A 26593-nucleotide genomic window follows, 5' to 3' on the forward strand; every position below is an offset into this window, starting at 1 on the left:
CAAATACGCTTTTGTTAATTCACCCCCCGTTTGGCGAAGTTGGCTGTCTTTGTTAGGAAGAAATGGTCTTCACACAGTTCGCAACGAGCCAGACGGCACAAACTGCTGCATATACCCTGACTGTTGCACATAACGCAAGAGAAGTGACACAATTTCCCTAGTTAAAATAAATTAATGTTAGCAGGTAATATTAACTAAATATGCAGGTTTAAAAATATAAAATTGTATATTGAAACTTTTTTGAGTTTGTGCTACAGGATGCAAATTTTTGTTTGAAAAAGCTACCCTTAGCTTTCCTAACTGACTGTGTATATTGGTTCCTCACTTCCCTGAAAAGTTACATATCACCTGGGCTATTCGATGCTAATGCAGTACGCTACAGGATCTTTTTGTGATGGTCAAGGGCAGTCAGGTCTGGAGTGAACCAAGGGCTTTATTTGTTCCTGGTTCTACATTTTTTGAAAGGGGCATGCTTATTTAAGATGGTGAGGAAGGCACTTTTAAAGAATAACCAGGCGTCCTCTACTGACACGATAAGGTCAATATCCTTCCAGGATACCTGGGCCAGGTGGATTAGAAAGGCCTGCTCGCTGAAGTGTTTTAGGGAGCGTTTGACAGTGATAAGGGGTGGTCGTTTGACCGCAGACCCATTACAGATGCAGGCAATGAGGCAGTGATCGCTTGAGATCTTGGTTGACAACAGCAGAGGTATATTTGGAAGGCAAGTTGGTTAGGCTGATATCTATGAGGGTGCCCGTGTTTACGGATTTGGGGTTGTACCTGGTGGGTTCATTGATCATTTGTATGAGATTGAGTGCATCTGTCATGCATAGGTGTAATAGGTGGCAGGGAAGTCAGGCGCAGGAGAGTCAAATGGAGTGTAAAATGGAGTCTTTTAATAAAGTCCACGGGGTATTCTCCATAACACTAAATGTACATAAACAAACAAACATGGGTATGAGGACCCGACGCGCACCTATACAACAATCATACTACACTGACAATAAAACAATCTCTGACAAAGACAAGACAAAACCAATGGAAAATGAAAAAAGGATCAATAATGGCTAGAAGACCGGTGACGTCGAACGCCGAGCACCGCCCGAACAAGGAGAAGCATCAAGCTTAGATTGTAGGATGGCCGAGGTGTTAAGCATGTCCCAGTTTAGGTTACCTAGCAGCATGCGCTTTGAAGATAGATGGGGGCAATCAATTCACATATGGTGTCCAGGGCACAGCTGGGGGCAGAGGGTGGTCTATAGTAAGCGGCAACAGTGAGAGACTTGTTTCTGGGAAAGAACCTTGAATTGTTTGGGTACAGACCTGGATAGTAAAAGACAGAACTCTGCAGGCTATCTCTGAGGTAGATTGCAACTCTGCCCCCTTTGGCAGTTCTATGTCGGCAGAAAATGTTATAGTTAAGGATGGACATTTAATGGTTTTTGGTGGTCTTCCTAAGCCAGGATTCAGACATCCGGGTTGGTAGAGTGTGCTAAAGCAGTGAATAAAACAAACTTAGGGAGGAGGCTTCTAATGTTAACATGCATGAAACCAAGGCTTTTATGGTTACAGAAGCGAGAGCACCTGGGGAATAGGAGTAGAGCTAGGCACTGCAGGTCCTGGATTAACCTCTACATCATCAGAGGAGGATAAGGGTATGGCTAAAGGCTAATAAACTAGTCGTCTAGTATGTTCGGAACAGAGCGTAAAAGGAGCAGGTTTCTGGGCGCGGTAGAATAGATTCAAGGCATCATGCCCCTTTGGCAGCAATTAAAGCCATGATTCTACTTGGGTATGGCACACCTGTATTTGTGGAGTTTCTCCCATTCTTCTCTACAGATCCTCTGTCAGGTTGAATGGTGTAAAAATATTTAAGATAAACGCAGAGGACTAGAGAGAATTAACGATCAATGGAAAGTGTTTTTTCTGTAATAGAGAATTAATGATCAATGGGTCAGAGACATGGGAGGAATTTGTCTAGGCATTGACCCTGAAACAGGATACTTGTTATTTGGCCATTGGCCCAATTATATTGCCAGGAATTGTAATTGGCCAACCACAAACTAGGGTTGGGGGTATAAAACTACACCCTGTATCTTTGTTCTGTGGAGAGAATCACGGAGGACAGGGGAGAATGAACATCTATCTCTCAGCATAACATCTATGATTTGTCCTCTTGAATAAACCTATTTTTCTCCCCCTGATTTGCTTTGGAGTCTGTGTTATTGATGAGTAACACAGGAGCATTGCTGCACAGCTATTTTCAGATTTCTCCAGAGTTGTTCGATCGGGTTCAAGTCCGGGCTCTGGCTGGGCCACTCAAGGACATTCACAGACTTGTTCCGAAGCCACTCCTGCATTCTCTTGGCTGTGTGCATAGGGTTGTTGTCCTGTTGGAAGGTGAACTTTCACCCCAGGCTGAGGTCCAGAGCGCTCTTCATCAAGGATCTCACAGTACTTTGCTGGGTTCATCTTTGCCTCAACACTGACTAGTTACCCAGTCCCTGACCATGCAAAACACCCCACAGCATGATGCTGCCACCACCATGCTTCACCGTAGGGATGGTGCCAGGTTTCTTCCAAATGTGAAGCTTTGCATTCAGGCCAAAGAGTTCAATCTTGATTTGATCAGAGCAGAGAATCTTGTTTCTCATGGTCTGAGAGTCATTTAGGTGCCTTTTGGCAAAATCCAAGCGGGCTGTCATGCGTCTTTTTTACAGAGGAGTGACTTCCGTCTGGCCACTCTACCATAAAGGCCTGCTTGGCGGAGTGCTGCAGAGATGGTTGTCCTTCTGGAAGGTTCTCCCATCTCCACAGAGGAACTCTAGAGCTCTGAACCATCGGTTTCTTGATCACCTCCTTGACCAAGGCCCTTCGCCCCTGATTGCTCAGTTTGGCCGGGTGGCCAGCTCTAGGAAGAGTCTTGATGGTTCCAAACTTCTTTTTTGAAGAATTATGAATACCGCTGTGTTCATGGGGACCTTCAATGATGCAGCAATTTTTTGGTACCGTTCCCCAGATCTGTGCCTCGACACAATCCTGTCTCTGAGCTCTAAGGACAATACCTTTGACCTCATGGCTTGGTTTTTGCTCTGACATGCACTGTCAACTGACAGGTGTGTGTGCCTTTCCAAAACATGTCCAATCAATTAAATGTACCACAGGTGGACTCCAATCAAGTTGTAGAAACATCTCAAAGATAATCAATGGCAACAGGATGCACCTGAGCTCAATTTTGAGCCTCATAACAAAGGGTCTGAATACTTATGTAAATAAGTAGTTTCTGTTTTTTTAATGAATTTGCCAAAATGTTTACTTGTTTTCACTTTGTCATTATGGGGTATTGTGTGTAGATTGCTGAGGATTTCATTTTTTATTTAATCAATTTTAGAATAAAGCTGTAACGTAACAATGTGAAAAAAGTCTGAATACTTTCCCGAAAGTATCCAATTGTCATACTTGAGTAAAAGGTAGGCCTTAATAGAAAATTACTCAAGTAAGTCAGTCACCTAGTAAAATACTATTTGTGTAAAAGTAAACAAATATTTGGTTTTAAATATACTTCAGTATCAAAAGTAAATGTAATTGCTAAAATATACTTAAGTATCAAAAGTATATAAATCAGTTCAAATTCCTTATATTAAGCAAGCCAGATGGCACAATTTAAAAAAAAACATTTATGGATAGCTCGGGGCACACTCCAACGCTCAGACAGTTTTTACATTAAGTATTTGTGTTTAGTTAGTCCACCAAATCAGAGGCCGTATGGATGACCAGGGATGTTCTCAATATACACTGCTCAAAAAAATAAAGGGAAAACTTAAACAACACAATGTAACTCCAAATCAATCACACTTCTGTGAAATCAAACTGTCCAACTTAGGAAGCAACACTGATTGACAATAAGTTTCACATGCTGTTGTGCAAATGGAATAGACAACACGTGGAAATTATAGGCAATTAGCAAGACACTCCCAATAAAGGAGTGGTTCTGCAGGTGATGTTTTGGTCACTTTTGAATGCTGGCGGTGCTTTCACTCTAGTGGTAGCATGAGACGGAGTCTACAACCCACACAAGTGGCTTAGGTAGTGCAGCTCATCCAGGATGGCACATCAATGCGAGCTGTGGCAAGAAGGTTTTTCTGTGTCTGTCAGCGTAGTGTCCAGAGCATGGCGGCGCTACCAGGAGACAGGCCAGTACATCAGGAGATGTGGAGGAGGCCGTAGGAGGGCAACAACCCAGCAGCAGGACCGCTACCTCCGCCTTTGTGCAAGGAGGAGCAGGAGGAGCACTGCCAGAGCCCTGCAAAATGACCTCCAGCAGGCCATAAATGTGCATGTGTCTGCTCAAATGGTCAGAAACAGACACCATGACCGTGGTATGAGGGCCCGACGTCCACAGGTGGGGGTTGTGCTTACAGCCCAACACCGTGCAGGACATTTGGCATTTGCCAGAGAACACCAAGATTGGCAAATTCGCCACTGGCACCCTGTGCTCTTCACAGATGAAAGCAGGTTCACTCTGAGCACATGTGACAGACGTGACAGTCTGGAGACACTGTGGAGAACGTTCTGCTGCCTGCAGCATCCTCCAGCATGACCGGTTTGGCGGTGGGTTAGTCATGGTGTGGGGTGGCATTTATTTGGGGGTCCGCACAGCCCTCCATGTGCTCGCCAGAGGTAGCCTGACTGCCATTAGGTACCGAGATGAGATCCTCAGACCCCTTGTGAGACCATATGCTGGTGCGGTTGGCCCTGGGTTCCTCCTAATGCAAGATAATGCTAGACCTCATGTGGCTGAAGTGTGTCAGCAGTTCCTGCAAGAGGAAGGCATTGATGCTATGGACTGCCCGTTTCCCAGACCTGAATCCAATTGAGCACATCTGGGACATCATGTCTCGCTCCATCCACCAACGCCACGTTGCACCACAGACTGTCCAGCAGTTGGCGGATGCTTTAGTCCAGGTCTGGGGGGAGATCCCTCAGGAGACCATCCGACACCTCATCAGGAGCGTGCCCAGGCGTTGTAGGGAGGTCATACAGGCACGTGGAGGCCACACACACTACTGAGCCTCATTTTGACTTGTTTTAAGGACATTACATCAAAGTTGGATCAGCCTGTAGTGTGGTTTTCCACTTTAATTTTGAGTGTGACTCCAAATCCAGACCTCCATGGGTTGATAAATTTGATTTCCATTGATACTTTTTGTGTGATTTTGTTGTCAGCACATTCAACTATGTAAAGAAAAAAGTATTTAATAAGAATATTTCATTCATTCAGATCTAGAATGTGTTATTTTAGTGTTCCCTTTATTTTTTTGAGCAGTGTATATAAAATCCTGCTGAATTAACCAAAATTAAATACTAAGATGTTGCTCAGTCATATTTGTGCCCTGCTGTTTGAGTGGTTGGTTTCTGTTAACGCTGTCTGAACCTCTTTGCAGCTGAGGAGCAGTCGGCTGACACCACTGGAAGCTCTACTATGGCATAGATAGACATGGCGCGAGGCCGCAGAGACCAAGGGAAAGACACTTGGTCATCCAGTTATTTCAACAGTAACAGCAGAGACGGCCCCTGCGTTCTAGAAATTCAAAAAGTTGAAAGGTTTCGTGTTATGTCTCAAAAGTGCTTCTACACCTGAATTGCTTGCTGTTTGGGGTTTTAGGCTGGGTTTCTGTACAGCACTTTGAGATATCAGCTGATGTAAGAAGGGCTTTATAAATACATTTGATTTGAAAAGTCTTATGAGGTTATATTTAAGTGTACATTTTCCCATTGAAACCATTTCTGTGTACTCCTGTCTCTCGTGGTGTAGGGGTTACAGCAGCAATGGGTCGTGGGCAGGGTCTAACTCCAGAGGTGAATCTAAAGGGGTTCAGCAGGACAAGGCTCAAGGCCAGCAGCAGCAGCCCCAGTGGGACGGAGCCCCAGCTTCATGGCCCTCCCCACACCACAGACCAACAGCTGGCCATTCCTCAAACCAGTCTTTTCTGCACTGTAGGTGTATACCTGGAGTCCAACAGAGGGACTTTGTGGAATAGCATCGTAGAAAAAAATCGTAGTCATAGGCAACAGTACATCATTCAAGACTGACTCATTTTGTTTACAATTTACTGTAAATTATTTACTTGTTACATTTGAACAGTTTTTGCACAATGTGTAGTTTTGTACATCGTTATGTCTTCCAGTCTGTCGATATTTATCATTGTTTCTTTAACACTATTTCTTAGTTTTATCCTTTCAGCTGTGAAGGTTTCCACTTTTAATAAAGGCTCCTGAAAATATGATTCCTAAATGTGATATTGCTCACCTGCTTTCACCTGAACAAAGCTCATTTGAGAGATTGTGTTGATTTTTTGTTGTCTTGAACACCTACTTTGAATACTGTACTTACTGCCATTTACCCCAAAAACATGCAATATGAAGAGGTTTCCTTTAGACGTCAGTATAGTATGAACTTTCAGAAAATCTATCGGAGACATACTGTTTTAATGGAAAGATTATACAAAAATGTGGACATTTTAATTGCCTTGATGGGAATGTGCAGTGAAGAGCCATAAACCACAAGAATCCACTTTACATTTTTATCCAATGTTTATTTCAAGTTTGAGTTGTTTAATGGCACCAGTTACAAGGGGCTATCAGAGAGAAACAATATTTTATACTGTGTTGTACAGAAGGTTTCCTACAGTACAAACATGGGTTCGGAATGGATGAGACTGAACAAGGACTGGATTTGGCACATACATTTGTATATATTTGTATATTCATATATTACGTAAATAAACAGCAACCTTCAGTCCTGACTTGGAAAGATGCAGAATACATAAGACATGCCGACAGACACTGGTATGCATATACACTTATTTACATGTATATGCATGGCTGTGTGAGCGTCTATTTGTTTGGGAGCTGGTGAAGGGGTAGAAGCATATTACAAGGTGACAATAGTATGACTAATTTTAATTACTCCCTCAGCTGCTCTGTCTGTCCTCTACTTGTTAAGTAGTATTACTGTGAGAGTAAAGGGGACCTTCAGGAAAAGACCACTCAATGCCATTTACCTTGTATGCAGTCAAACTAGCATATTCTTTTTCAAGCTGTCCTTTTTGCATGGCTACTGTTTACTCTTCATGTCACTGGCAAACAGCCATCATATGTAGAATATCTTGCACCTGCTTTTATCAGAAAAATAGCCAGTAAAAGTGATCTATTAGCCTGTGGTTCCCAGTTCAGACTTTATGGGTATGGCCAGTGTATTGACTTTTGAAATGAATTTAGCTCATTTAACTGATGTTCAATAACTAATGTAGTTTGTCCTATAGACCTTAACTGCAGAATGATTGCCAACATACTGCATGTAAACCATAGCAGATGTCCAAAGATAACATCAGAACAATTCCATACTGTTTAACACACTACCAGCAAGAGTCTGAAACACCTACCAGACAAACAAGTACTACAGCCAGTTCCCAATAGAGATCAGTCAAATAAAATAATTTAAACATGACATCTCCAGACTAAAGGTACTGTATAGTTTCAAGGTTTTTCAAAGGCAACATACCTGTACAGACAGATACAGGTGGAGACAACTACAGAACTTTCCCCCAGACACACAGATGACTCACGCTGCCATAAGTGCTGACCATAAACATGACATGGGATCAGTAACCACCACCCTATAATAACACAACATCTACAGCATGAGACGTCAAAGCTACACAGGAAGAAGTGTTCTCCCTTTGAGTCTGTGAAATGAAAGGGTCGTCCATACTTTATGAGGAGGATGCACTCAATATATGTCTATGTCCATTCACTCATTTGCCCCTTTTGTAAAATGCAGAGCTGTTAGGTACTAAAGATTCCAGGCACAGGGAAAGACACCTCGGTCACACTGAAATACTGTTGAACAAAACTCTGCAGGCTAACATCCCAACAAGAGCACTAACAATGAAATAAACACTATAAAATGTGGTAAATACTAAGAATAATGATAACTGTATTTGTCTTCACATTATTACTGTTTTTATTTAAAAAGAAGGAAAAGGAGCGTACCATGAGCACTTGTTGGTTTTGTAGATACAGCGACAGGAGACAGATTTTTGACACTGCAAAAACCAACAGCACAATGTCCAGTGTAAGACTTCTGTTTACATTTCTATGTCCATTTGCTCTTAGTTTGACTGATTATTGCTCATTGAATGATGCTGTCTTAATTGGTGCATCCCTGGAAAGACCATTGAAGCTACATAATGCTAATGCATATGAACGTAGACCATCAATTGACATTTCCTTCCTTTTTGCTCTTCCAGTTCCCTGACCTTTAAGAAGTAACACTAACATACGCTGCCTACTGTCCTGTTGACCTTTACAGTATTTAGCTTTAGGCAAGTAATAAATAGGAAATATGAATGCATAAAACAATGAAACAGTCCCGTTATCTTGCATATCGGATCTACACTCCCCATCCAGGTACAGACAAAGTCGTCCTTCATCCTTGTATCTGTTGTTCATTGGAAGTGCATGCATGGTATACGAGCATAGAGAGCATGCATATTTCACTCAGGAATTTCTGCCTTTATATGGTATATAACAGTTGCTGCACCAGATTTGCTACTAAGGGCTGCTTTTACCACCCCTGTGCCATAAACATGGATATTTATCACCACAGATGTCTGGGCTCCACCCGGTTGATTGAGGGTTAAGAACTGAAATGGCTATGAATACAGTAGACACCCATCCATAGCACTACAGTATGCTGTAGTGTCTTCATTGCTGGGTCTACCTCAACTAGGAGGGTGCTGTTGGGAGACAGACTACACTTAGGGCCAGGGGCTACAGTGCTCTGGTTACAGGGAAGAGCAGGCAGCAGCACCGCTGGGGGATCTGAGCATGGATCAGCTGTGTGGAGGTCATGGTGTTAAATAACAGGACAAAACAGGCATGGCTGTACTGCCAATTGAATCACAAGCACCAAGTGCTCACATATGCATTCCCCTTTGACTATACTTGTACCGGCCACTTTCATGTGAGGCTGTTCACTCACCAGTTCCTCATTGCTCACCTCTTCTGACGTCCCTTGTACCTCTTTCTCACTCAATCTCTTTCTTTCCAAACTCTCTTACTTATCACTCTCTTTTATTCTCCCTTTTCAAAAATAAGACCATATTTTTCTCAGTCAACACTTCACATTATCATCTTGAAGTTTGTCACATACAGACACACAAACGCACTCCCACCTGCACCAGGTACAGTAGAGGGGGTAGACAAAAACACAAAAACAGATTTTACCCAGAATCCAGCAGCCATGACAGCAGAATTATTGCTGTGAGGCAGAAGAGTCTGCATGGTCACCTCTCAAACTTTGGAAAACTATTGACTATCTGCATTTGTTGTGATGTTTACAGGCATGTCTTTGGACTGACTATGCTTTTTCTGTTGGTATTGTAGTCTCGTCTACTTTCTAAAATATGTATTGTTCCTCCACCATCTGTTGTGCCTTCCTGGCCCATAGTGGGCATTGGAAATAGTTGTATTGACTTTTAAAAAGTGTGCATACAGTGACTGATGCTTCATTGCTGGTGGAGTGAGAGAGGTGTGATCTGTGGGGAGTCAGTGGATCTGGATAAAATACCTGTTTCTGAGTTAAACCCCCCTTCCAATATGTCCATAAATGCTAGACCTCACTTGAAACACAGCGCTAAAAAATGTATAATTTAATCTTCAATAACAAAATAACATTTCAGTTCTGTTAAAATATACATGGAAAAACTGTCAATATATTAGGAAACAAACGACTTTGTACAAAAAGTACATCAGTGTCATTCTTATGCTAACAATTAATTATAGTGTGATATACACAAACTTAAGAGCAAGGTTGATATGTAACTAAAATAAACTATAAATTCTTTATACAAAGAAATCCTTAAATTTCATCGGATCTTAACATAATAAAGAAATGTAGACACAACTAAATGAAGAAATATGACTAAACAAATGCACTCATTCAAAAGTACTGAAGTATTTAACCATAAGAGTATTGCACATCTACCTAGACTGGTCCTATTGGTGCTAGTGAGTAAGGTCTTCTAACTACTGACACAATGGGGTCACAAAACACCATGGTTACTGGTTTATTTAACTGTATCCTTTATAAAACTTCACAGTTTCTACTTTAAACACATACCGTAGTTGCATTTCCACTAAATTATAACTTTAAAACAATCCGCCAAATTCAAAATGGTCTTCATGTCATCTACTTTTTTCTTCATAAAAGGCATTTGGTAATCATCCTGACTTACTCAATTTCAATCACTTGCACTTTGACAGACAGACACACTGCACATTGCTCTAATTTCCCTCACACAAGGTGTTCTGATCAATGGCCACCCAATGAAAACCATTAAAGATGTATTGATTGGGATGGATGTTTTCAAACCTGTATCTAGCTCACTTCGTTCTGAACCATTTCAATAACTTAGTGGCTTTCCTGATATCCTTGCATCACAATCCTCCCATATGCAAATGTTTTATGTTCCAAACAATAAATAGTAAATGAAGGCAACTTTCATTCGTTGCAAAAAAATGTCTACTTCCTAAAAAAGTAACGTTCTAAAATACTTCAGTTCTTTGATTTCAGTTTAATATTTTTTTGTTTATATTTTTTGAAAAAATAAAATACCTGAAATGACCTGAAATAAAAAAAAATGCAAAAATGTCTTCTGGCTTTGTAAAAAAGAAACTAACGTAAAGGGAAAAAAGGGGGAGTAACTCAAAATGGAGGGAGAGAGAGAGAAACTCCTGGCACAGTGATTCCAGGAGTGGTCCGAGGTGTATGTCAGCAGGAGTATCATGAGAGAAGCTGGGTTCATGGTTGGGACAGGGCTGCCCTCCATCTCTCCGGAGCCTTAATCGTCTTCTCAAACCCCTGAATGGGCTTACGCACTCTACGGCCTCATGCTCTCTCTCATTTGTTAATGAGCAAACTGCCCGCCCAGCGGAGCTTGCAGGCAAACCACCGCCTGAGGGGACAAAAGTATTCGTAATGGAACTGCTCAAATTCGGGGGTCTGGCGGATATCACGTAAAAATGCAACGTCAAGGTCGGATTCGGTGAGGACGATGAGGAGGAGGAGCAAGACAAAGAGGAGTCCAATGGTCACAAGGAGCAAACGGAGGACACTTAAAACAAACTTATTCACCTGTTCCACTTCGCTGAGCGACGAGGCCCCCCCTGCACCCTCTACCGCCGCTCTACTGTCTGTCAAGTCGCCTGCCTCCCCCACAGAGGGGGTGCCCGCCTCCGACTCCTTCTCCTCCTCGATGCTGCAGGGAGCTCCATTGACCTGGCGTGCCACGGCCAACTCCAGGCTGTGCTCTGCCACGGGGGTGGGCAGCACACTGTCAGAGGGGCTGTAGGCCTCGTCAGAGATCACCCCCGAGCCCTCGCTGGCGTTCGTGGCCAGGCTGCGGGAGCGCGGCATGAAGGAGTCCCCATGGGACACGGAGCGCACAGGCGTAGAGTGGGCACTGTCACGCAACGACTCCAGACCTGTCAGGGCAGTGGGGCGGGCGAGGAGGGTGAGGGAAGAGAGGGAGGGAGAGAGAGAAACAGAAACACTCTCAGGAGAAATAAAAACATACCAGTACAGTTGGCTACAGACCCCAGCTATCCACACACTGTGCATACACTACAGATCACTGACATGAGATGTATCTAGAGACTATCTAGTGTTCACACGGGTACAGCAGGTATAGAGGAGTTCATAAATGGGGTGTAAAGAGGTCTGTTAATGGCAGGAGACACTCAGGCTCCAGTCAGACCAGTCTGAGAAGGGAAACCTGATCATAGATCCCCAGAGTGAGAGGGGGTTTCCAGTACACACAACACTGCAGTCCTAATGTCTAATAAGAGATAGCTTCAATCCTGTGAGAGCATATCAGTGTGTTTATACAGTAACATAATGCAATCTGTTTGCTTTAATGGTGGATCATATGAACATGAGTCTGGACTGGATCATTGATCTAGATGAAGGTCTGATGAGTGGGCAATGTCCAGTGACATACAGATAGATCAACAAACACATGCTCCATTCTATTGAGCAGCTCGTTCATTAGTCCCACAGCACTCTGAGCCCTCCCAGGTCTAAACCTTGAAGGTCACGGTGGGTGTGCGTTTTATCTTTCAGTCAGAAGCTAATATAGGCCTATGTACTGTATATGGACTCTTGATGGGCCTTCAAGTCAAAGTACAGGATGTTAATAACACACACTAAGTATTGCTCCTTTCAACCTACTAACAGGGAGTTATAATTACCACAAAATGTGAAGTAAACAGGCCTATGCAATAACGGGGAGAATATCATAATACACAAGATAGTTATACATATAAATATTTCAAGTAATGTCCCATGTCAATTGAATTCCCTTTGCTCTCATTTTCAACTGTCATGATTTCGTAAATAGCTACTGACACAGTATTGGTCTCTGGGGTAGCCTACAGGGAGCTTTTGGATGCATTAAAGGTTGCTAGCTCATTGGTGATCACATGCTTACCTTGTAAAAAGCAAAAGCAGCATTTTTGAATATAACTAAAGGACATGCAAACAAAAGTATCTAGATATTCTCTTCATAAGAGCTGAATGATAGACGTCCCTGCGGGTGAGAAAGAGTTGAGCTTTGCACTGACTGTTCCATTCCTCAGACATCCACTGCAATATTACACCTTCATAGAGGCAGAGGGATTAACATATCTCCTGAAGATGAGGTGTATGTCAATGCTCATATGTGTGCTTTTCATCCACAGGCAAAAAAAAAATCCTTGTGAAGGAATTTAGAAAATCGAGACGAAGCCAGCTCTGTTAAACCATGCTGACTGCTGAGATTCTGTCAAGGCAAAAGCAGGATGCTTCAGAAGTAGGTGGCAGTGAGAGGCCATCTTTACTCATTGGTAATCTCCTTCAGTACATCCTAGGATATGCTTGGTTGCAGGGAAGATTGCCAAATGCAACCTACAAACAATTGACTGCAACAATATATTTTGCAAAGAACATCAAAGTCCTTGAAAGGCAAAGATATAATTTCGAAATATATTAGTTTCATTAGTTTGTACATCAACCATCACAACCAGAATAATGAGACCCATAAACTCAAGACTTCGTCAAAACCAACAAAAAGGATAAATGAACCAACATCTCAAAGAAAAATAGACCAAAAGACACTCCATTCACAAAGGACCACCAAGGACCATATGATTTAGAGGATCCGCCATCAACAGCATCAAATGCATGGTGCCATTTCCATTCGGTCAACATTGATGTGGTGGGAGTGATTTAACACAGAGAGAGCTGGTAACTGTGTAACACACACTCCAGGATGGTGCTGATGAGGTTACCTGTAGGGGTGCTGGACTGGGGCCGGCTGTCAGGCAGAGGGGTGCCAGGCAGGATGGGGGGAGGCAGAGGGGAGAGGCTGTCAGGCTCCTGCCCAGTCAGGGAAGGGTAGAGGGGCAGGACGCCCAGGGCCTTTCCCAGCATCCGGGGTCCTAGGCTCAGCACGCGCACCTTCACATCTCGGTAGCAGTGGTTGATCATCCGCAGGTGGACGTTCACCCGGGTGGTGATGCGGATCAGACACTTTACCATGGTGGCGTCTTCTAGAGCTCAAAGCATGTGTGTCTTTGTACAGGCCTGGTGGTCCCTGTCCCAGAGCCCTGGTGGTCTCGCTATGTGTGTTAGACTGATGGCCACTGTCCTGCTCTAGCAGCGTTCAGACGGCGCTGGCCCTGTTCAGGCCCCACCCAGGGCAGTGACATACATGGAGAGAAAGGCCCTGGCTATTTTCAGCAGAGGTATTAATACAACTGTAAGACAGCCAGTCAGCACAGGCAGGGGGTGATGGGTGAGCACTTCTCATAGCTCTCTGAGACATGCAGCATCAGACCCTCTCACTCATTGCAGAAGCCTAGAGCCAGACCTGCGTATAGCCAGGTGTACATACTGGGAGGCAGGCAGGGACTCAGCTGTGACAAGGACAGGTACCAGTGACCTTCAGTCATGCTGCTCCTGTTCAACCAAGCCCATGCTGCAGTGTCAGCCTGCAAGGTTAGCCTCAGGGACAAAGGCAGGTCAGATCACTGTGTGCAAGAGGAGGAGCAGGCCCACCTGCAGGCTCAGAGCCCAGCCCCCAGGGCAGATGGACTGACTGATGGCTGCACCAACTGCCTTTGTACTGGCACTGTACCCCTCACTCTCACACACACGCCCAGCGCTGAGAGCTGGCACTGAAATAGAGCAGCCTGAGTGACACACACACATGCGACTTAGCCCTCCACTCCCACAAGCTGACACATGATCAAGCTCAGGTTACAGTGTGTGTATATGCGTGTGTGTTCTGGGGAGGGGGATAACAAGCTCCCAAATAGGAGCAAGAACCTGATCCATTTAAAACTCTTTGGAATTAACACCCTCCCCTCTGTTATTGCTCCATTGAATTATCCACAGATGACTTTTAAAACCACAGATCCAAATGAATGCGTTGCGACACATTCCCACAACTCTCCAGTCTACCGTACGTGTTCATTTTGCTACAGAAAACTGACAGAGCTGTGTCCCTACTGTCCACATTCCTGAGGGGATTGTTATTGAGTGCCAGGTTTGACTGAGGGGACTAGTGTGTCAAGGGTCAGGTCAAACTCTTACCCTCCATGATGGATATATGGACAGCTCTCCGGCGGGTGCGTGGAACACTGGTGAGGCGCGGGCCATGAGTTATGGACGGACAGCTTCTACTGGGAACCAGGCCAGCCCTGTGGAGACACACAACATGCACATGTCCACACAAACACACATACGGAGGCACACATGCACACACACCACATATTTGTAATCTGAGATGATATAGTGCCCACATTGACATCTAGTGGATAGCATGGATATTACCTGTGTATTTCTGGAGGCTCTCGTTTGATTTTGGCACTCTGCTCCATCACTTCTTTCGCTACTCGTCCACTACAATAGAGCACAATAATTGAGCTCAGACACACACACACACACACACACACACACACACACACACACACACACACACACACACACACACACACACACACACACACACACACACACACACACACACACACACACACACACACACACACACACACACACACACACACACACACACACAAACACAACCCCAGACTCCCTAATGCCACACAGTACACTGACAGCAGTTCAGTGAGAAGCATCAGTACAGTACATGGGAACTGATTAGATTAGATTAACCTGGTGAACCCACTCTCTTACCCAATCACTCTCTCAAGACAATACTGCAATATCAAAAAGATAACCAAAGGTTAAAACACAAACTCAACCATTCATCATAACACACTGGACTCACCTGTAATCATTTGAAACCATTTGAACATTTAGATTTGTAGTTCATATTGTGGTGAAACACAATAACTATACAACAGGTGAAACACAATAAGTCTAAAACCTTTAAAAGGTTTCACCTGCCCAGTTATTTTCCCCGCCCCTTGCCCTTTGGTGTTCACAGATATGAAAAGAATGAAATGGAACCTGCAACTAAAACACTGTCCCGTCTTTGTCTTCTAGCCTACTGTGTGAGGTGTCAGGCTCAGGTAATGGTCCCCTCCTAAGGGACAAACTCTACAGCACAGCTGTGGGCTCTCTGCTGTGCCCTCTATTCACTGTCATAATTGGCTATACCTGTAGCGGAAACGACTCCCCTTGAAGAACAGGTTGCTGCTGGACACTGTCCGCACCTGACTCGACTTCTCCAGCCTGATGAAGGGGCAAAAGAAGGGAAGAGGAAAGAAAGGAAAGAGGGGTGAACTTTGGGAGCTGTTAAATACTTTTTACTCTTTACATTGTAAGGAGTCTGTGGACTGATCTTTTCTCCCTCCTACAGCATCACAGCCTATTCTCACTTTGCTGTCCTCACTGTTAGTACATACAATGGGCTTCTTTATTTCCAGCCTTCTTATATGATATCTGGTTCTCTAAGCCCAGGTTGGACTGGAAACCAACACCCTGACTGTCATGTATTATGGCCTAGTGCCTAGTCCTCCTGGGAGATGTGTGCATGCAGTATACTATATGTAAGACATAGCTTAGTTATAACTATGGGAAAATTACATAAAAGATCATGGTGCCCTGAATTATAAATGTGTGTATGTGTGGTGTGTGCCTGATGTGCATGTGTCTGTTTCTATGGGATGTAGCCCTCATAGACAGATGGCTTTCATTACAGCAGTATGTGCCAATGAGCCAGGCGTCCCTGAAAATCCACCAGTCCCCACTGAGATCTACAGCCCTATAGCCGGAAATCTCATCATACTAATTCCATTTCGCTGGGTGCTGTGAGCTGCCCTACGTTTGCCCTTTCCTCCCCTCTTTCTCTCTTCTCCCTCCCCTTCCCCTGTGTCCTTAAATCACCTGAGCACTCTCTCAGCCCACACGCTCCTCAGCATCATTCCCTGTCACCCTCATCCATTACAACACTCTCTCAGCCCACACGCTCCTCAGCATCATTCCCTGTCACCCTCATCCATTACAACACTCTCTCAGCCCACACGCTCCTCAGCATCATTCCCTGTCACCCTCATCCATTACAACACTCTCTCAGCCCACACGCTCCTCAGCATCATTCCCTGTCACCCTCATCCATTACAACACTCTCTCAGCCCACACGCTCCTCAGCATCATTCCCTGTCACCCTCATCTGTTACAACACTCTCTCAGCCCACACGCTCCTCAGCATCATTCCCTGTCACCCTCATCCGTTACAACACTCTCTCAGCCCACACGCTCCTCAGCATCATTCCCTGTCACCCTCATCCGTTACAACACTCTCTCAGCCCACACGCTCCTCAGCATCATTCCCTGTCACCCTCATCCGTTACAACACTCTCTCAGCCCACACGCTCCTCAGCATCATTCCCTGTCACCCTCATCCTTTACAACACTCTCTCAGCCCACACGCTCCTCAGCATCATTCCCTGTCACCCTCATCCATTACAACACTCTCTCAGCCCACACGCTCCTCAGCATCATTCCCTGTCACCCTCATCCATTACAACACTCTCTCAGCCCACACGCTCCTCAGCATCATTCCCTGTCACCCTCATCCATTACAACACTCTCTCAGCCCACACGCTCCTCAGCATCATTCCCTGTCACCCTCATCCATTACAACACTCTCTCAGCCCACATGCTCCTCAGCATCATTCCCTGTCACCCTCATCCATTACAACACTCTCTCAGCCCACATGCTCCTCAGCATCATTCCCTGTCACCCTCATCCATTACAACACTCTCTCAGCCCACATGCTCCTCAGCATCATTCCCTGTCACCCTCATCCATTACAACACTCTCTCCAGTCATTGTGTTGATGTGCTGCAGGGGGTGGGGATATTTTAATTCCTCCCAGAGGTGGTGGGTAGAGGGCATACAATCAGTCATGGCTGAGACGGAAGGAGTACTCATTTCTCTGGAGGAGCAGTGGGGTGTTCACTGCCTCACTCCAGTGCACTCACTCACAATAGGTCACCGTTGCCACGCGTCTCATCCCCTCTCTGAGAAGGAGACTTCAGGGTGAGAGGAGAGCCCCCTTTCGACCACTCTCACAGATACACTGGAGTACAGAGGAAGAACAACACTTACTTGTAGAAGGCTTGGTTCTCCACTCCACATTTCCACAGGTGCTTGCAGGCCTCTGGTGTTGGTGCAAAGTATGTCAAGATGATCTTTTTGTCCTGCACATTAGAAATAAATGTGCAGGAAAATAAAACAAACTGACAGTTTATCTCAGAGTTTCAAGAGTCAAGAGTCATTACTGTAACTGCCGCTGTTGATGGAACACACTGGTCTGTGGTAATGACTAGATCATGGTGTCTCCAAGCCCTGTTGTCAGAGTATAATGGCCATAAAACAGTAACAGTATGTTGCTGCGCTGCTCTCTCTGCTTGACTCCCCCAACACACAACAATAATTCATGCTCTCACCTCCTTTTGATTTGCATATATATGGAATATCTTTCCCTCGAACTTCAGTTTAGTCACCTCATTCCTGCCCACAAGGAAAGGGGATAGTTACACACACATCCGGCTGCACTGAGAGGCTCTATAAAATGTCCTCACAACCACTAACAGATCACACAAAAAGCTCCATGTTTGTCTGACAGAACACATTTCTGATCATTTCCCAGGCAAACTGGGGACATGGGATGGGTAAAACCAACAAAGCAGCCATAAATATTGTAACATGTTGTAACATTCACATGGTCTACTTGGCCAGAATTAGTAAGTATTACAGACATACGGTACTGAATTAGGTGGTGGGATTTCTATATCTAACCCATATTGAACTATTACAGTGCCCAATATAGTGGGTTACTGGCTTAAAGAGAGGAGCTGTATGGAATAGAATTCAGCATTGTTCCATGTCTTTGAAGATTCTTATAGCCACTGCTGCATACATGAACATTTCTGCGTTGTGGTTGAAAACATGTTTTTCTCTTAAGCTTCCAATCTGTAAACAAGTTGATTTTGAACAGACAGGCTGTGGAATCATATGCCCAGAATGGTAGCGACTAGCTAAGATAATGAGACTCCTTCCTGTAAGTCCTGTATGTATTCTGGCCCTCTGGTCAGGAGGAGAGAGACAGATGGACACACTCTGTTTCATTGTGACAGTATAACAAGATAGGGTATTTTGGTTTAGGGTTAGAGGAGAAATCCTTCTACTCACCACTTGAGGAAATGAACCCTCTTATTTCCCTGAAGCACGACAAATCCAAACGGGGTGAAGGCAAGAAAGGCTGGATTTCCAGATACATCCTGTCAGAAACAGAATAAAGTGTTTTACATAATGGCACCATACATACATACTCAATATACCTGTATCAAATACACACACACACGGAATATACTACATAACTGTATATGCTGCTATTTGTTTAAGAAAGTCGTTATCCGTTCTACCAAGAGAGATCTCAAAGCTCAAGCAGAGGAAAAAAAACAGGTCTTTAAATGAAAATGTCTTAAACTGAAGCAGCTGTGTGTGAGAATTGGCCACCTTGCATGGATGAGGATCCACACCATATGTCTCCAGCATCTGGGCTTTCTGGAGGAAGTTCAGCTCTGATGTTTCAGGTGTCTGGCCACTGAGAAAGAGCACCAGCAAATATGGCATCAATGTCTGAGTAAGATACTTAACATCAATAGAGCCAGGTCTATGAAAAGAACACGCAAAGTAAAGTGCCTGAATAATATTAACAGTGACAAAACTCTTCCCCTTACACAGAGGATTGATCACCAGACGGAGCTAGCAGATGCTGAATAGACCACAGAGATCTAGATACATGGCCAGACATGCAGATAGTGTGTCAACCGTCCTAGATGCCTTTACAAATTAACATGTAATCAAGCACCAACCATTCAACATCCAATAGCAATGGAGTAACGTGAGTATCAGCCTGACCTCCAGCAAAACACATCAAGATATGCCCACGACCCTTAGGCTTGAATTACTGATACACTCAAAACATCTAAATAGGCACCTGCCTCAGCATTTCAAGGATATTTTCCACAGCTAGGCATGTTGGACAGGTGTTCTGTTGGTGGTGAAATGTGAACAACCCACTAGAGAGCAGCAGAGGATCTTATATATATTTATCTTACAGCTCCTATATCTACGAACCTCAGACTACACTCATTTGGGTGCAGTCACATCCTCCATGCTTTCCACAGTATAAAGTATGTTCCATGGCCATGACCAGTTCACGGGATTCCAAAAGGGTTTTTCAGCTGTCCCCATAGAATAAGCCTTTTTGGTTCCATGTAGAACACTCTGTGGAAAGGGTTCTACATGGAACCCAAAAGAGTTCTACCTGAAAACAAAAAGGTTCTACTTACAACCAAAAAGGGTTCCCCTATGGGGACAGCCAAAGAAACCTTTTTAGGTTCTAGATACCGAAGCACCTTTTTTCAGTGTAGACAAAGCACTCAGTAATGGCAACAAACATTAAAGAACCTTCAAATCACCTCTGAGCTAAAGTGAAAATGTCTGATCCATGTTTCAATGTATTTTCATTTCTATAGAGCACATTATCTCATACTAATTATGGTTTAAACAAAGGAGAAGTGCCTTGCGGGAGGATAAATAGCTCATTCATTATGGCTAAATCATTATCCATGCGGCCTCAATCACATGACCTTCAGAGTCCTGAGGGAGAGCGTGAAGGATCAGTGTGGTAAGTGTCTGTCACAGCCTGTGTATCATCATGAAGAAACCCTCAGTGATGCTTAATCTGCTAACCTGTGTATCATCATGAAGAAACCCTCTGTGATGCTTAATCTGCTAACCTGTGTATCATCATGAAGAAACCCTCTGTGATGCTTAATCTGCTAACCTGTGTATCATCATGAAGAAACCCTCTGTGATGCTTAATCTGCTAACCTGTGTATCATCATGAATAAACCCTCAGTGATGCTTAATCTGCTAATCTGTGTATCATCATGAAGAAACCCTCTGTGATGCTTAATCTGCTAACCTGTGTATCATCATGAAGAAACCCTATGTGATGCTAAATCTGCTAACCTGTGTATCATCATGAAGAAACCCTCAGTGATGCTTAATCTGCTAACCTGTGTATCATCATGAAGAAACCCTCTGTGATGCTTAATCTGCTAACCTGTGTATCATCATGAAGAAACCCTCTGTGATGCTTAATCTGCTAACCTGTGTATCATCATGAAGAAACCCTCTGTGATGCTTAATCTGCTAACCTGTGTATCATCATGAAGAAACCCTCTGTGATGCTTAATCTGCTAACCTGTGTATCATCATGAAGAAACCCTCTGTGATGCTTAATCTGCTAACCTGTGTATCATCATGAAGAAACCCTCTGTGATGCTTAATCTGCTAACCTGTATATCATCATGAAGAAACCCTCTGTGATGCTTAATCTGCTAACCTGTGTATCATCATGAAGAAACCCTCTGTGATGCTTAATCTGCTAACCTGTGTATCATCATGAAGAAACCCTCTGTGATGCTTAATCTGCTAACCTGTGTATCATCATGAAGAAACCCTCATTGATGCTTAATCTGCTAACCTGTGTTTCAACATGAAGAAACCCTCAGTGATGCTTAATCTCCTAACCCGCTGACAGAGAAAGTGATGAGTGTGCGTGTTTGTGTGCGTGCGTTGTGTGCACACTACCTTATCCTACTTCATTAGGTGTAATGCATTGCACTCCCTACTAGATCATTAGTACCCTAATGACTGTACTAATGAAAGGTAGTACTAATTTGTGTGCTCAAGACAATTCCACCATCTCAACCATGCTTTTTATAAAACCCTTAAATAACAGAGGGCAATTAGTCAGTCTATCTGCCTCGTTTCTGCTAGTTTCAAGCTTTAGAAGATTTTCCATTTGATGAAACAAATGTTTGAGAAACGGGTTAAAAAACTAGTCTCCAAGATGATAACAATTACAGCGCTTTGAAATTCCTTTTAAATGAATAGCGCTATAAAAGTTGAATCACTTGTAAGTGCTTTGAGTTGTCTTATAGGTTGAATGTTGTGTGTATACATGAACGTGCATGCAAGTGTGAGTGGTTGAGAGAGACCCAAGAACAGTGGATCGGTCCTTACATCAATTCTGTCTTGTGTATATCCGAGATTCGTCTCTCCAGCTTCTCTGAATGTTTTGGAAAGAACTGGAATTTAGAGCTGTATCCTTCAGGATGTTTCCCAGGGTCATAGTCCCCAATCTCAGCTGGAACACAGAGATAGAAACATTTTCATGAAATGATATACCATTTCACAGCACCAGACTCTAACCCTACATGGTTACATACAGTATATACAGTAATATGTCTAATATCCACATCACTCCATGTGTTGGTTCACAGGCAGCCTGTGTTGTATGTCAGCAGAGCTCTGAAATGACAACATTTTTAAACTGGCCCAGCGTTGCTGTTGTTTATTTGTGACTTCATGCAGCACTAAAGTCCCTGACAATTATTTCCCCCAGCGAGCGAGGACGAGGAGGTGACCAGGCAGCACATCTTTAATTCAGCAGCAGCCCATCCTGAACAAAGCAAGGGCATCTGCCAAGGGACCTGATACTGCACTTTCTGCAGACTTTGGCTCGCTCGCTGTACCCCTCAAACATACAGCCTGCCTGTTTTTAGAGTGTCTACTGTGTGTGAGCTCCATGCTTACATGAGAATGCTGTTCATTGACTACATCTCATCATTCAACACCATTGACACTAAGCTCAAGTCATGAACACCCCCTCTCTGCAGATGGATCCAGGACTTGCTGACAGGCAGACCCCAGGTTATTTATTTATTAACCTTTATTTAACTAGGCAAGTCAGTTAAGAACAAATTCTTACTTACAATGACAGCCTAGGAACAGTGGGTTAATTGCCTTGTTCAGGGGCAGAACGTCACATTTTTACCTTGTCAGCTCAGGGGTATGATCCACCAACCTTTCGGTTACTGGCCCAACACTAGCCTAGTGGTTACTGGTTACTGCCGCCCCTGGTAGTGAGGTAGTGAGGTTAGGCAACAACACCTCCGCCACGCTGACCCTCAACATGGGGGCCCCCCCAGGGGTGTGTGGTCAGCCCCCTCCTGTACTCCCTGTACACCCACGACTGCGTGGCCGCACATGACTCCAACACCATCATTAAGTTTAACGATGACACACTGGTGGTGGGCCTGACGTTGACTGCGATGAAACCGCCTACAGGGAGGAGGTTCGAGCCCTGTCAAGAGTGGTTCCAGGAAAAAAGCCTCTCCCTCAATGTCAGCAAAATGAGCTGATCGTGGACTACAGGAAACGGAGGGGGGAGGGTCAAAAACGTCAAGTTCATTGGTGTGGACATCACAGATGACCTGACATGGTCTAATCACACCAACCACCGCTGTGAGGAAGGAGCAACAGTGCCTCTTCAACTTCAGGCGACTGAAGAAATTCGGCATGGGCCCACAGGTCCTCAAGAAGTTCTACAGTTACACCATCGAGAGCATCTTGACCGGCTGCATCACCATCTGGTACGGCAACTACACCACCTTCAACCAGAATGCTCTACAGAGGGTGGTGAGGACGGCCCAATACATCACTGGGGGAGAGCTCCCTGCCAGGCAGGACATCTACTCCAGAGGGTGTCCGAGGAAGGCCCAAAAGATAATCAAGGACTTCTGTCGCCTGAGTCACAGACTGTTCACTCGGTTACCATCTGGCAAGCGGTATCAGAGCATTGGGTCTCGGTCCAACAGGCTCTGACAGCTACTAGCACCAGGCTATTTGACTGCTGAACAGCTAACCCTAGATGTCTTCCTGCATAGACCTGCACCTTAGAGATTATTTCCACTGACTACCCATACATCTAAACCTTACACACTAACGTATGCCCAAACATACACTCAGAACACACACACAGACATGCACACACACACAGTCAAAGCTGCTGTTCTAGTATAAACTATTTATTCTACTGCGTGATCAAGTCACTACCCACTTTATATTTGTAAATCCAGTGTAATACATTCCATTATCACTATGCATACTACCCCTCATATTACTTCTATTAACAGTTATTTTGGACTTGACTATTTTTATTGCTGTAAATGTAATTGAATAATGTACTGCATTGTTGAGGGAGAAAGCACATAAGCATTTCATTACACTTGCTGTAAATTGTGTACGTGACGAATACAATTTGCTTTTGATTTTAAACAGCTAATGATAGTGCTGATAGCAAGATGCCTGATAATCGTGTTGAAGACCTTATAACCTGGAACGACAGCCTCATGTTTATGCATTCAAAGTATTCATCTTACTTATCAGCCGTCCCATCTTTCCTTGTCAGCTTTGGTTTGACAATGGAAATTAGTATGGAGGTGCACATGTTGTCTGCATGAAATTCTAATGTCATGCTTTTTAGTATACAGTAGAGATCAGTCAATACAGAGGTAAGAAACCCACAGGACATATCATTTGCGTTACAAACTGATTACACTACAATCCAAGTATTTTTTTCTTAGCTGGTATTTATCTCGATGGTGGGGTGACTGGCAGGGGAGAAGTCATTTGAAAATACAGTCCAGAGTGTGGGGCAGGCAAATCCAGCCTGTCAGGTCCTGTCACTGTACCTTGCAAGATGAAGGCAGCCAGCATGGCAGCATCCGATGTCTTACACAGGAGGCGGCCGTGGTACAGATCTCTCTTGATCTGCAGGAAGACTAAATATCTGTGACCAGCACAGAGAGGGGAAAGAAGGTCAGAGGTCATGCAATTCAGTCACACTGTAATATTACAGACACATATTTTTAGATATATTGCAAAACAACTACATGGCAAGACATCACAACTGACAAACTCAAAATAATGTTGATTTTCAGATTCCCTTGGGTGCTTTGAATAAAAAAGTATAGATTTTGCACAAAATGTGCTTTCTGTTTCTGGGGAAAGATGTTTAAATTAGTTTTGGGGACAGGGTTTGGTAGGGAAGGTCCTGAGGCTAACTGCTGCTATTGTCGACTGACTGTGTTTCTGTTCAAGCATACAGATTAGAACCCAGATGGGACCAGGGCCTTGCAGAACACAGCAGCACTGTCTGCCAGATACACCAGCTACACTGGCTGCAGACTGAGACTAACACCTGGAACAATGCAGCTACACTGGCTGCAGACTGAGACTAACACCTGGAACAATGCAGCTACACTGGCTGCAGACTGAGACTAACACCTGGAACAATGCAGCTACACTGGCTGCAGACTGAGTCTAACACCTGGAACAATGCAGCTACACTGGCTTCAGACTGAGACTATCACCTGGAACAATGCAGCTACACTGGCTGCAGACTGAGTCTAACACCTGGAACAATGCAGCTACACTGGCTACAGACTGAGACTAACACCTGGAACAATGCAGCTACACTGGCTTCAGACTGAGACTAACACCTGGAACAATGCAGCTGCACTGGCTGCAGACTGAGACTAACACCTGGAACAATGCAGCTACACTGGCTTCAGACTGAGACTAACACCTGGAACAATGCAGCTGCACTGGCTGCAGACTGAAACTAACACCTGGAACAATGCAGCTGCACTGGCTGCAGACTGAGACTAACACCTGGAACAATGCAGCTACACTGGCTGCAGACTGAGACTAACACCTATAACAATGCAGCTGCACTGGCTACAGACTGAGACTAAGACCTGGAACAATGCAGCTGCACTGGCTACAGACTGAGACTAACACCTGGAACAATGCAACCACACTGGCTGCAGACTGAGACTAACACATGGAACAATGCAGCTACACTGGCTTCAGACTGAGTCTAACACCTGGAACAATGCAGCTACACTGGCTACAGACTGAGACTAACACCTGGAACAATGCAGCTACACTGGCTACAGACTGAGACTAACACCTGGAAGAATGCAGCTACACTGGCTACAGACTGAGTCTAACACCTGGAACAATGCAGCTACACTGGCTACAGACTGAGACTAACACCTGGAACAATGCAGCTACACTGGCTACAGACTGAGACTAACACCTGGAACAATGCAGCTACACTGGCTGCAGACTGAGACTAACACCTGGAACAATGCAGCTACACTGGCTGCAGACTGAGTCTAACACCTGGAACAATGCAGCTACACTGGCTGCAGACTGAGACTAACACCTGGAACAATGCAGCTACACTGGCTGCAGACTGAGACTAACACCTGGAACAATGCAGCTACACTGGCTGCAGACTGAGACTAACACCTGGAACAATGCAGCTACACTGGCTACAGACTGAGACTAACACCTGGAAGAATGCAGCTACACTGGCTACAGACTGAGACTAACACCTGAAACAATGCAGCTACACTGGCTGCAGACTGAGTCTAACACCTGGAACAAGGCAGCTACACTGGCTGCAGACTGAGACTAACACCTGGAACAATGCAGCTACACTGGCTGCAGACTGAGACTAACACCTGGAACAATGCAGCTACACTGGCTACAGACTGAGACTAACACCTGGAACAATGCAGCTACACTGGCTGCAGACTGAGACTAACACCTGGAACATTGCAGCTACACTGGCTGCAGACTGAGTCTAACACCTGGAACAATGCAGCTACACTGGCTGCAGACTGAGACTAACACCTGGAACAATGCAGCTACACTGGCTGCAGACTGAGTCTAACACCTGGAACAATGCAGCTACACTGGCTTCAGACTGAGACTAACACCTGGAACAATGCAGCTACACTGGCTGCAGACTGAGTCTAACACCTGGAACAATGCAGCTACACTGGCTACAGACTGAGACTAACACCTGGAACAATGCAGCTACACTGGCTTCAGACTGAGACTAACACCTGGAACAATGCAGCTGCACTGGCTGCAGACTGAGACTAACACCTGGAACAATGCAGCTACACTGGCTTCAGACTGAGACTAACACCTGGAACAATGCAGCTGCACTGGCTGCAGACTGAAACTAACACCTGGAACAATGCAGCTGCACTGGCTGCAGACTGAGACTA

The 26593-nt window shown here is 44.5% G+C and overlaps 1 protein-coding gene across 3 annotated transcripts in view; it reads right to left on the reverse strand.

The window, feature by feature from the left end:
- Positions 1 to 6575: 6575 nt before the first annotated feature.
- LOC118401211 (FERM domain-containing protein 5-like) overlaps positions 6576 to 26593 on the reverse strand; it is a 116316-nt gene continuing 96298 nt past the window's right edge. Inside the window, exons 5-15 of one of the 3 annotated variants that reach the window (XM_035798525.2) lie at positions 24197 to 24294; positions 21684 to 21807; positions 19101 to 19188; positions 18774 to 18862; positions 18029 to 18092; positions 17688 to 17779; positions 15731 to 15805; positions 14939 to 15007; positions 14699 to 14805; positions 11201 to 11550; positions 6576 to 11021 (exon numbers count right to left, since the gene is read on the reverse strand). In XM_035798525.2, coding sequence (XP_035654418.1) covers positions 10974 to 11021; positions 11201 to 11550; positions 14699 to 14805; positions 14939 to 15007; positions 15731 to 15805; positions 17688 to 17779; positions 18029 to 18092; positions 18774 to 18862; positions 19101 to 19188; positions 21684 to 21807; positions 24197 to 24294 — 1204 coding nt within the window. In that variant the 3' untranslated portion in view covers positions 6576 to 10973. Of the gene's footprint in view, positions 11551 to 14698; positions 14806 to 14938; positions 15008 to 15730; positions 15806 to 17687; positions 17780 to 18028; positions 18093 to 18773; positions 18863 to 19100; positions 19189 to 21683; positions 21808 to 24196; positions 24295 to 26593 lie in introns of all 3 variants that reach the window. The other 2 variants (XM_035798522.2, XM_035798523.2) reach the window with 2 other exon arrangements.

Source organism: Oncorhynchus keta, chromosome 22 (genome assembly GCF_023373465.1).
Source record: "Oncorhynchus keta strain PuntledgeMale-10-30-2019 chromosome 22, Oket_V2, whole genome shotgun sequence".
NCBI lineage: Eukaryota > Metazoa > Chordata > Actinopteri > Salmoniformes > Salmonidae > Oncorhynchus > Oncorhynchus keta.